Below are 12,993 nucleotides of genomic sequence, written 5' to 3'. Positions count from 1 at the left end.
GGTGGTGGCTTAGTAGAATCCATTCTGTTAACACCAGTACCCAGTTTTTTCAAACTCAATGTGTATACCAGAAGGACATGATGTGTTGGCTCATTTTCTGATTATGAGTTTCAAATTCACCAGTATGAATAACAGTAATCATTATAACACAGTCAGTCAGAAATAAGCTTGACATAATATTTACGATATATAGTCTTTCTGTCTTGGGGCACATGTGATGATCACATAACTTGCTAGTCTCAAATCTCTCTAAGAATACCATGTAAATCCATATTTGAGAAAAAAAAATTCTAAAATGGCCAGTAAGGGTAAAAGGTTATAATTGTCTTTCAGACACTTTATACCAACGACCTTCTATTGGTAGTGAAAGATAAAGCTATAGGAAGGCAGGCCCTGAAGCATTCTCAATGGCTATAGAAAATCCTGGGTTTAAAAAGGACCTGCAACCCTAAAAATGAAACAAAAATAAATTTTCTAAGAACAGTTTTTGTATCATAATTTTATAAAAACAGCATGAAAATCAGGTATCTGCAAGCATTCTTCAGGAATTAGATAAAAAAAAGTAACTCAACAGATAAAGAGTCACTGTATAGCAAAATAGATAATTAAAATTACATTTAAATTTATTTAAAAACATATAGATTAAAATTATATATAAAATCATAGTTATATCTAGGTGGATTTTACTCTGCTATATCTAAGTGTAAAATATTTCATAGGGTCTCCCCTAAACTTGTATATAAGGCAAATTAAATTAATTAAGCTCATTTTCCTGGTGACTTTAATTATAATTTTCTGGGTACATTCTGATTCATCTTTAGTTGGCTTTAAAGTTACTCATAATATTTTACCAGTTCTCTCTGCATGCTGACTTCTCCTTCGAGCAATTAAATACACTAAGAGTTGACTGTATAATGAAACCTTACTTTGATTCTTTTTATGAAAAATCATTTACAATGCAAAAAAATCACCTCAAGTTACTAAGCTTAAAATTCTAAATACTCCTATATTGGGTTTTATTCTCTGCTGAAACAGAGTCGGTCATTGGTGAATCTTGAAGAACATATAAAAACAAACAAGAAAAAAGTTATCATTCATGTACTATCACTCATGAGCATTATGGGGAGATTTCTTGGATATGTCAATAATATCTATTAATCTTCCATCTTATATGACTGTCATATAATTAACTTCTTCATTTCATATGCCTAGAAGGAGGGGGCCCATATTTTTACATCATTAGCAATGTTTTGAGTTATGCTTATTGCTTTGGAATAATTATTAATAGTATCTTTGTCACTCTGAAAAGCATCCGTTTGTATGGTAAGTTCTTATGGTCACATCAGCTATAGGGAAATCTGAACTCGTCACATTCAAGTACCATTTATCCTGCCAATTGTCATACATCTAAAATACACAAAGTATTTTATCACTGAAATCAATGACTGCTATAAAGGTTGTGATGGCTTTAGAACGTCACTTTTTGGTACAAAAAGAAAATTAACCAGTTTAGATATATCTCAATCTCCATTACTTCACATGTAATTCATATATAAAAGAGGGAAACTCTTTTCTATTGACTATATACCTCTTTTTCTTTAGTATTGTAGAATTCTATTACTAAAATGCTACTCTTAAAACCCAGTAAAACAAAGAAAGAAAGATGATAATCACTTCAGTTAATCCTACTGATTGGCAATTCATCTGTAAACTGGATTTGTTCTATATTATGACCTCTAAGGTCTCCTGCAATTCAACTTTTTATGAGGCTATTACTAAAATATTGTAATTAACATGTGTTGTAGTAAAATAAAGAGGAATTCAGAGTAAAACACAATCAGAATCCCACCATTAAGACTATGGCTTTCATAAGCATTCAGCTCCAGGTGTACACTAGTTGTAGAGGCTAAGAAAAGAGATTTTAAACAAAGAATGTTTCTTGTGAAACACAGAAGACTATAAAGAGCATTATTATCACGAATCAACTAAAACCTTTTAAATATGATTTGCAGTTGCTTCTACAGCTGACAAGAATGCCATAGAAGAGAACTGGGAAATACATTTTAATGTTCTTATAACACTTTAGTACACAGCAGCAAACACAAGAATACAGTAATAATACACATTACAAATTACTGCTTTAATTAAAAGATGAAACTGTGTAAAACTAAGTACTTATGGTCTTTTATTATATCAAAAAGAAAAGTCCTTGGGCTTTCAGAGATCCAAAAAATTTTCCTTCAATGACCAATCAAGTTCAATTAGTCTAGATCATCATATTCCTTAAACTTTTCAACAAATAGTTTAAATAGTATTTGCATGTCTCATCTCTATCAATTTTTGAAACTACTGTTGTTATTAAAGTTACATTTTCATACAGGACTTGACTTTGCATAATACTTTTAATTCTGTTCCTTTAAAACCTTAAGGTATAACTTGAAATGGTCTATCACAAGTGTGAGATTTACTGAGTATTTAGTGTTTTATCTTAAACCTCACAAGCATTTTGTATTTTACTCCATAATATATCCACACTTGCTTTTTAAGAAAATAATGTTTTAAACCCTCAAAATGTAAAGTGTGGTTGGTCCCTGGACCGGAGGCAGAAACATCATAAAATGCATCTAGGAGCATTTAGAAATGCAGCACATCTGACCACACCCCAGACCTACTGAATTAGAACTGGCACGTTATTTAACAAGATCCCCATGTAATCTGTATACGTATTTAAAACACTGTTTCCTAAACACATCCTTTACTCAAATGCAACTCTCCAGACAGTTTTGTTTCTGACTTTATTCTCTGTTCTTTCCAATTTACTTAAAAAATATCAGTAACTCTTCTGCCCTGCTTTGTCCTAACTCCACTCATTCTACTGACACAGTTCCTAATTCTCTGATTTCAATTTTCCTATAGGCTGCCTGTTTGTCCGTTTCTCATTCCTACAGAGTTTCTCCAGGACTTTCAAATTTGGGCAATCAGAATCTTTGAAGTTTTTCGCCTTCCCGGACATTCCAACACAAACCAAAAATCTTTTTCTGAGTAAAATTCAGGGTCCGAGATCTCTAGATTTTTTTCTGGGTAAACCAAAGTTCACTTGTGCAAGCAGATTCTGAAAGATACTACATTATGAATGTTAATTACAAAATTATTTAAGTGATAACTGACATCAAAATGTCACATGGAAATGCTAATGGAGATTGTACATCTACTAATTAAAACATTTAAATTCATATTTTATTTCTCCTTAAAAAATGTAATTTTCAAGCAAGTTAGAACTAATGGTTTTAACACCTTGAAAACTTTTACAAGCTCTTTATATAATTGAAAAGCTACAGACAAAAATTCAAGAAAAAAAGCAACAACAATTATGTAGTATTATGATACTATAAAAGTTTAAAAATTCCTAGCCTATATTCAGTGTTGACCCATACCTGCATATTATACTCCCACAAAAGGCAGAATACAGGTTCAATAATCAGACAATCCATGCAGGCAATTTTGTAAGAAACAGGCTTATTTTCATAGGATTGAAAAATATCAATTAATTACAATGAATTAAATGACAATTTTATTTAAAAGGTAATCTAATACAAAAAAATAAGGAGTTACGTTAAAATTTACCTCACTTTCAAGAAAGAAAAGAACCAGCATTCTAATGAGGTTCCCATTTGGACTGTTCCTTCCTCTCCTCTTTGCTAATGCTTCTTCTGCTTGTGGGTCATGTCTGCTAAACAGCCTAGAAATAAGTAACAAAACCAGAGCATTATGAATTTGCATGGATATGAATTTTAGTCTTTTCCTTCATTGTACAAATTATTTTAGTGTTTAAAAAAACAGTATCAGATATCAGAGATTACTAATTTATTTCAAACCATGTAACTGATGTTTTTATGGGTTAAAAAATGGTTAGATCTAAACAATTTTGTACAATTCAATCATAAACACAATGTAAAAGGAAGCCTTTTGACTAATCAGTGTTTAAATATTTATGAAAAATATAAAGTTTTTATCCTATATGAGATACTAGAATATATGTAATTTTAAATACAGTTCTATTTTCTTAATATTAATTTCAGAGTCAAGTAATTAAAGAATTTAACCATATGGTCTATCAACAATTAAAGAAACTGGGGTGCCTGGGTGGCTCAGTCGGTTAAGCATCTGCCTTTGGCTCAGGTCATGATCCCAAAGTCCTGGGATCGAGCCCCATGTTGGACACCCTGCTTAGCAGGGAGTCTGCTTCTCCCTCTGCCCCTCCTCCTTCTTCTCTCTCTCTCAAGTAAATAAAGAAAATTTTTTAAAAAATTCTAAAAATTCATACTTTTAACGATCACTTCTAGCATTTTCAGCTTATTACCTAAAAACAGTACTCACTAACCAGTATAGAATAAAATGACAAAAACATTAAATTTTTAAAAATATTACTTAGTGACAAAACTTCTAAAATATGACAAAGACATGACTTGGGAATTTTAATTTGCTAAGAAGATTTATTCTAAAAAGATTTTAAGGACTGCTATAGGTGCCTTATTCCCAGGTATTGCTCTAGGTAAATGGGATATAACAGTGAACAAAGACAAAAATCTCTATTCTCACTGAGCTCTCTCTCTAAGGGACAGAAATAAATAGTAGATAAATATATACTATCTCAGGTATTGTAAGGAAAAACAAAGAAGTAGGAATAGGGATATAGTGTGTGCTGGTTTAGATATGGAAATTACAGTGGACCCTTCAGACTGGAGGCTAAATAACTGAATAAAGTAAGAATAATTTCATGTGACATAAAAATAAGCCAATCTCAAGCAGAAAATGAATACAGAGAAGTTGAGTATTTTGGGGGCAGGGGAAACTATATGGCAAGGGGAGAAGATTAGAGCATTACTTTGAAGCTACATCAGCATAGCTATCAGACTGGTTTAAGAGAAAATTTTGTTTACTTGGATGGCTTTCAGAGGAAGGAACAAATGGGAGAAAATGAGGGTCCTTTATAACTAAAATGTACAAAATTCAATAATCGCATTTACGGTATATAAATGTAAGACACTGAAAAATCAACCTAATTTTTCTAAAACTAAATTGTAGACTTTTGATGACTATTAAAATACTCATTTCAGACACGTTTACTACTTTATGGACATGCGGTTAAGCTTGTGTACAGACTATAAAACAGACTTAGTGTGTATGTGCACACTTGCATGTTTTTCTTTTAAACTCAATCATAGAACTCCTGAGGCTATTCTAAAGCTTACTTGTTAAGATTTGAAAAGATCACAATATTAAATGACGGAAGAATTCTCAAAGACATCATTAGGAATCAAAAGTTCTCAAACTGTGAGTATCTCTATGGCAAGGGCATAAAACAAGCTTATGGAGTGAAACTTCCATTTGAATAGGAATTGGCTTCATTTTCACAAAGAAATAACAAAGGCTTATATTTGTGGATTCTTATATAAAACATTCCAATTTTAAACTTTTTAACAAGTATTTCAAACTTAGAAAAATACAACGCAGATAAAATAAGATATATCCAAGGGTCTTTCTGATGCAAGGGCTGCCAGTTTATGGCTTCTATTCTGTAGAGAACCACCCTCTGTAATCTATTTTCTTCATTGAAACTATAAAAGCAATAAATTCTAAAAACACAAAGCTTTTTGAAAAGTTAAGTAGAGAATAGAGACTAACTAGAATAGAACAGTCCTGAAAAAGGAAGAGAAGTTAAGACTACAGCACACCTTGGTATTTGTGACAGTCAACAACTCAAGATAAATATGGAAATAGCACTATTCTATTAGGCACAGATGTCAGAATCAGTGGCAAATTCAAAAGTCATGCCTGAAAATCTTGACTTTCTTCCTTACTTTCATTACCAGCACCCACAAGTAGCCAGCTTCCTTCTTAAAGAAAGATTTTTCACATAGAAACAACTTTTCCCACTTTGGGAGGTACCACCAAGTAAAGCCAGCTTGTTGCTGCAGCACTGAGATGCAGATGCTGAATGGAGGACCAGGTCATTATCAAAGTTAATCACCCATGCACAACAGTTGCCCAATGCATGATTTATATCTGTGCTCAGCATAATCACAAATGACTACATATAGTAGACTTTTGGGTTCACCTGCCAACAATCAAAGTCACTAGGTTAAATCTATAAACAACAAAAAAACCAAAGTAAAACACAGCCCCCAGGTATGTTTAAACTTAAAGAATGAATTAAGTTACTAATAAATTACAGACCATACAGAAGACCAACATCAAAACATATTTCATAAGAACACTTAATTATATTCATAAACTCTCATTAGCTCTATGCTTTGTCAAAAAAAAGATAAGGTTTTGCTTTTTAATTAAACTGTGACTGTATATATAGCTTTCAGAATCACTACAGATTACTGATTAAAATAATCCTCATCCCCATAGAAAGTTAAAAAAAAAAAACATGAAAGGTTGGGAGGCATTTTGAAAGTGATTTTAGATTACAAATGTTGAGAAGGTAAAATGAGAACTAAGAATTTTAAAAGGGAAAAAAAAACTGATGAAATGAAATACAAGTTATTTGCAGAAGCTTTTATAAACTTCATGTACTTCCCCAATCTCCACTCACACCCTAGCTGACAACCATCCTTTTAGATTTCAGGAAAAAGGAATATGTCACAAGGGACACTGTTCTCAGGGATTTGATTCATGATGTGCACCTAGGCTTAAAGGATATTACAGCCCCCAGAATTTGAAGTGGCCACGTCCGAAACTGTTTTTACTCACTATTACTCCCTTCTATTAACTATAAAACAACAAAACAAAAATACAAAAGCAGAATCTGGTTTCAAAGATAATTAACTCACTTTTTGTGAAGGAATTCTCCAGCTGCCACAGCAACAGGCCGATGTGCTGAGTACACCAAGTGGTAAACATTTTCACAGTCTTCATTGGAAAGAGCTTCTTCACTTCCACTGAAAAATTCACAAAGCAACATCTGAGCCAAAATAAATGTTTACTTTCAGTTCTATCTTCATTTAAATTTTGTAAAGTTCATTATAAAAGCTCAAGGCATACTGATTTTATTTTCATCTTTTAATCTTACTTTGAAAGTAACATTTCTCTAATTATAAAAGGTACCTAATCATTATATAACACTCATAAAATACAGATAAAATAAGAAAATAAAATGTCCACATTTCTTCCCACACAAAGGATGCCCATGGTACCCTGGGATTATATATATAGCCCAAATTAGCTCAATTTCTTTAAAGGCGCATAACATTTTTGTTGGTAGGTCCTGGGAATATATCTGTTTCACAGTTAAATTATTATTATAGTATGTAATTCTTCTTTACAGAATTGTCTATTTTAATTAATTAATTAATTAATTTATTTTTAAGTAAGTTCTATGCCCAATGTGGGGTTTAAACTCACGACCTGAGATCAAGAGTCACATGTTCCACCAACTGAGTCTGCCATGAGCCCTGGAGAAATGTCTATTTTAAACTATATTTTATCACCACACTTACAATATCATTGTCTTCTTTCTATATAAAATGGATTCAGAGGTCACAGCCATTCCTTTCCTAACACAAATTTCCTAACACAAATTTCCCATCTTTCCACTCATGTATTCTTAGTTTGAGTCATTTCTTACTTTGCCAGAATGTGTTAAGTTTTTTCACCCCAAAAGGAACATCTATTTCCTATTAACATGCTTAAAAATGTCTGATATGATTAGAGATTAACAATGACTAGATAAAGTATAGAATTCTTGGGCTGTACAGGGCCTGACAAGATGTAGGGGTGGATATAAAGTTCATTCCTCAGAATTCAATCCTAGAGATGTCTCAGAAGAGGAGGTTGAGGGATCTTTCCAAGAAACATAAAATCAGAGTGACCTATGCAGCAAAAGAAGGTAGTTGCATCACAGTTTAAGGGACTATAGTTCTGAATGAAAAAGACCTGGTTATCAAGGATGGGACACAGGTTAGAGCACTTTTTTAAAGTATACTTCTTCCCCCCCACCAACAATGCATGTTCTATTTCTACTGTAAAGTAAAAACAGTATCCAAAAATATAGCGTGTGACAATAGGGTTGTGCTGGAATGAAGAAGCATTGAGAAATTAACAAGAGGTGTAGGTAGATTGGCTAGCCCATGACTTACACCCGTCCCTATATTTCCCTTCCATATCCTGAGGGTCATGAAATTACCACTGAAGGAGACAGGTTTCGTTTTGTTTTTAAAGATTTTATTTATTTATTTGAGAGAGAGAGCAAGCGAGAGCGAGCAAGAGCATAGGGAGGGGCGGAGGAGGAGAGAGAAGCACACTCCCTGCCAAGCAGGGAGCCCAATTGCAGGGCTTGATCCCAGGATCCTGGGATCATGACCTGAGGCGAAGGCAGACACTTAATTGACTGAGCCACCCAGGGGCCCCTGAAGGAGACAGTTTTAAGACTGCTGAGGAGGAGTTACACTTTCTGTCCTGAAGCATAAGTGTTTTTGTCCATGCCCAATTCATACCCATAAATTATGAGGAGGGGCACAAAGCTAAGGCCTAAGTTTTATTCCTTCACCCAATTATACATCATCAGCTAAATTAGCTAATATCCTCAGGAGAAAGTTAAACTCATAGGAAACAAAATTTAACAAGATGTCTCAGGAATCCAAACTTATAAGTGAAAAGAAAATAATCTATGCCAAAAGAAGGAAAATTAACAGATAGAACAAGAATTTTAAGGAGATATAACAGGATGTTACATGACTTTACCTGTTGTTTTGATAGAGATCCCATAAGCCAAGAGAAATAAGTCCAGATCATTTCATGCAAATGCTGTAAAAGACTAGAAAGCTGGTTTTGTGATTCTTAGCTCATTACTCACCAAAATAATGTATAAATTAGGGGACTGAGCAATACAATGGATAGAGAATTGGTTTCAAGAGAAAATGTCAGAGTACTGTGTAACTCTGAAACCTCCCCAAGTGAAACTGGAGCACAAAGTTTCAGAAAACCGCTATAAAAACTTTATAAACATCCCTTACAACTGTAAGGAGGTTTAGGAAATGGTACCTGGTACAAAGCTTAAAAAACTATAAATGTGAAAAGCTGACTGGAGCAACCCATGGTAGCAAATTAAGAAGAAAAGGGGTATTGTGGATATTGCTGCTATGGCTTCAACAGATGAATGGATAAAGAAGATGTGGTTCATATGTACAGTGGAATAGTACTCAGCCATCAGAAAGGATAAATACCCACCATTTGCATCAACATGGATAGAACTGGAGGGGATTATGCTAAGTGAAATAAGTCAAGCAGAGAAAGACAATTATCATATGGTTTCACTCATACGTGGAACATAAGGAATAGTGCAGAGGACCACAGGGGAAGGGAGGGAAAACTGAATGGGAAGAAATCAGAGAGGGAGACAAACCATGAGAGACTCTGGACTCCGGGAAACAAACTGAGGGTTATAGAAGGGAGGGGGGTGGAGGAATGGGGTAACCAAGTGATGGGTATTAAGGAGGGCACGTGTGGTGATGAGCACTGGGTGTTATATGCAATTAATGAATTGTTGAACACTACATCAAAAACTAATGATGTACTATATGCTGGCTAACTGAACATAATAAAAAAAAAAGAAGGGGTAGAAGGGCACTATTCCATGAATGTGTTTCCTGTAGACAAGATACGGAATACTTAAAGTGAGCCAGTCTGAATATAGTTTTAAAAGACTGCCCAACAAGACTACCTATAGGGAAAGCAACTCCAACAGAGGAAACCTGAACATTGGGGGCTGAGACTCAAAGTAAATAGCCAGAGGATGCACTGTCTACTCTGGGGAACTAAAGTCACAAGTACCTAGAGTGGGGAGAGATCTCTGAGGAATCCACTTAATGAATCAGGATATCTGACACAACTGGAGGGCCATAACTGTACCTCCTAAATAAGACATGTTCTGCCTGTATTTCCTTCAATGTAAAGGTAGAAAGGAACCTTAAAAGTTTTGAAACTAGCCAAACGATTTTCCAAACTGTTATGAAAGTAGGATTTTTTAGCCAACAAGGTCTGAGATGATTTGAAAACGCTCTTTAAGGAAATAAATTAGCAGTAGAAATAATCTTAGAGAAGTCTGTGAGATAATTACTCTTCCCTAGAAATAAAAAAAGAAGAAATATCAAAGGAAAGTTTATTCCTCTCTAAATAAATATTAAAATGAAGTAAACAAGGACACAAGTGTATCATTAACAATACAGATCTTAAACTCCAGACTGTTCCAACGAAACAGGTGGGTAAGTGGAGTGTCAAGTATTTTTTGTTTGTTTGTTTGAAGGAAAGATCCTGGTAAGTTTGTGAAATTTACAAGGAAAGAGTAACTAGGGGGTCAAATATTTTAAAACAGACTTGAAAAGGAAAACACTTCACAGGTATAGGTAATTTAAATAAATTCAAAATAACGAATGTAAATACAGAACTATATATGCAATTAGCGAGTTTTTTTTTAAGATTTATTTATTTGAGACAGAGAAAGAGAGTGCGAGCACATGAACGGGAGGGGCACAGGGAGAGGGAGAGAGAATCTCAAGCAGGCTCTGTGCTGAGTGCAGAGTCCAGTGCAGGGCTCAATCTCGCACCACCATGAGATCACGACTTGAGCCAAAACCAAGAGGTGGAGGCTTAATCAACTGTGTCAACCAGGTGTCCCTAGATAGTTATTTTTAAACATATTTAGAAAACTTAGAAATTAGCCAAACCACTCAGAACACATTCTCAGACAATACAATAAAAAACCACAGCTTTAAAAAAATCTGATTTGCAAAGAACAAAAACATACTACTGAATAATGAATAATTAAACCAATAATCATAAATGTAATAAAAATATCTATCATTGAATGTCTATGAAAATACTTTATGTTCAAATATTTTGGAAAGTAGTAGTGTTTAAAAGTATATTTATTACTTTAAGTATAATTATTAGAAAACAAAAAACAAATGAGCCAAAAGAAGCTAGTTCTTTAAAAAGAAGAGTAAGACAGGCAAACCTCTGACATCATGATCAAGAAAAAGAGGATACAAATAAAATAAAGGACAAAAGAGGGAAATTAATAATAGCACAATTTTATGAAGTAATAAAAATATCAACTACAAAATTTAAAAACTGTGATGAAACGGATATATTAAAAAAGTTTATAAAAAGCCAAAAACAGTACAGTAAGAAATTAAAGTTAATTTAGATAGATAACCACTAAAGAAGTAAAAATGGTAATCAAAGACCTTTTCCTTAAGAGAAATCCAAAACTAACATGGCTTTAATAAGAGAATTCTCTCAAAATTTCAAGGAAGACTTAATCTCTGCCACAGAAAAATTGTTTCAGACAGAAGGGCAAGAAACTACTGGAGATATATGTTTCAAAGAAAATATAACCTTGATTTTGAAGTTGGATAAAGGACAAAAAATATTCTGTCAAATTTACACATAAACACAGAAGGGAAAATCCTAAATAAGATCTTAAATACAACATTGTATTTAAGCAAAACACAATAAAATCAAATGTATTATGTTCAAATAGGATTTATTCTAGAAATACAAGGGTGGTATACCATTAGACAAATTATCAATTTCATTCAGGCTCATCAAGAAATGAAAAGAAATTCCCAGAAAACTCAGAATACAAAGGAACTTCTATCTTATATCAAAAACCTATCTCAGAAATCACAGCAACAAAGAACTTTAAATACCTTCTTAGAACAAGAACAAAAAGATCCACTCTCAGTGGTAAAAAGTCCTGCCTAATGCAATGAGACAAGAGAATGAAGCAAAAATTTTAAGGTTAAAAAATGAGACAAAACTGAAATTGTTTGCTGGTGATATAAAATAATCTACATAGTAAATCCACAAACCATCAGAATACCTGAGACTTCTAATAGGTTGCACATATAAGATTAACATAAAAATTAAACATTTCTGTGTCCCAGCAATAATTAAGTAGAAAATATCTTTAACACTAAATACTAATCATATAACACAACCATAAAGTATTTAAGAATTAACCTATGAAAAAAATTAAACCTTGTGTAGAATATCTAAGGATATGAATAGAGAAATGCATCATTTATATGCATAAATGACATATAATTATGAAGAACTGAATTCTCTAAATCTATCATAAAATTCAATGTGTTAGAGAGCCCTATTCCTCATCCACATACCCCAACAGTTAAAACCAGAAACAAACAAGACAGCCTAACTCTAACCAAACATGCAATAACCAAAACCCACTGTGCTGATTTATCACACTTTCTTGAGGCACTGATGAAGGTGTTTTGCAATGACTGTAACATCCCTTACAGCCAGACCAAAAAAGCCCTGGTAGCAACAGAATGCCTGGAAGATCACATCCCACACATCCCCTTCCCTGCCCAAGATGGTGGGCTAAACACATACTGACCCTCACCTGTGACTGCATGCTCTCTGCCTGCTCTCTTGCACGTACCCCTCTGAACCTCTCTATAGAATTCTAGGTTTCCATTTGCTGGTGAGGTTGGTTATTAAGACTTGAGCCTGCCATGTCCCCTAGCTCCTTTTCTCTTTTCCAAACCCTCATCTCTTGAGTTAATGGCCTCTCTTGTAATGAGTTTATCTGAGTTTGTTTGGAAATACTTGGCAAGCCTAGCCAGGAGCGATGCTTTCGATTTGTCCGGCCCCTTCATTATTCCCTGGGAAGGAGCAGTTTGGCTATAGCAGCACGCCAAGGTTTGCCTGTTTATTTCCTGAGTTAGTGGTTATGACAGATCGTTCAGTAACAAATGCAGTCCCAATATTTAAAATCCCAGCAAAAGTTTTTGAGGAATTAGACAGACATACTTAAAAGCCTTATTTCCTTTCTCATAGTTCTACACCATTCTAAAGGAGCCTATTTGAAAAACCTATCCCTTCTGAGGCCTTCTCTTTCTCTCTTTTTTTAAATAGAAAGGTATGTTACTTTGCTGATATTTTCTCTGGACGGCATAA

The 12,993-nt window shown here is 33.8% G+C and overlaps 1 protein-coding gene across 2 annotated transcripts in view; it reads right to left on the bottom strand.

Moving 5' to 3' along the window:
• STAG1 (STAG1 cohesin complex component) overlaps window positions 1-12,993 on the bottom strand; it is a 428,102-nt gene that overhangs the window by 100,924 nt on the left and 314,185 nt on the right. For both annotated transcript variants that reach the window (XM_025881833.2, XM_073899645.1), the window contains 2 exons: window positions 6,843-6,950; window positions 3,625-3,739 (listed from right to left, as the gene is read on the bottom strand). In XM_025881833.2, the coding sequence (XP_025737618.1) occupies window positions 3,625-3,739; window positions 6,843-6,950 (223 nt within the window). The remainder of the gene's footprint in view (window positions 1-3,624; window positions 3,740-6,842; window positions 6,951-12,993) is intronic.

This window comes from Callorhinus ursinus, unplaced genomic scaffold (assembly GCF_003265705.2).
Source record: "Callorhinus ursinus isolate GAN/ISIS: 27379988/994484 unplaced genomic scaffold, GSC_fseal_2.0 scaffold1, whole genome shotgun sequence".
NCBI lineage: Eukaryota > Metazoa > Chordata > Mammalia > Carnivora > Otariidae > Callorhinus > Callorhinus ursinus.
Note: the sequence above shows the minus strand (reverse complement) of the source record. Positions and strands in the feature narration are given on the sequence as shown.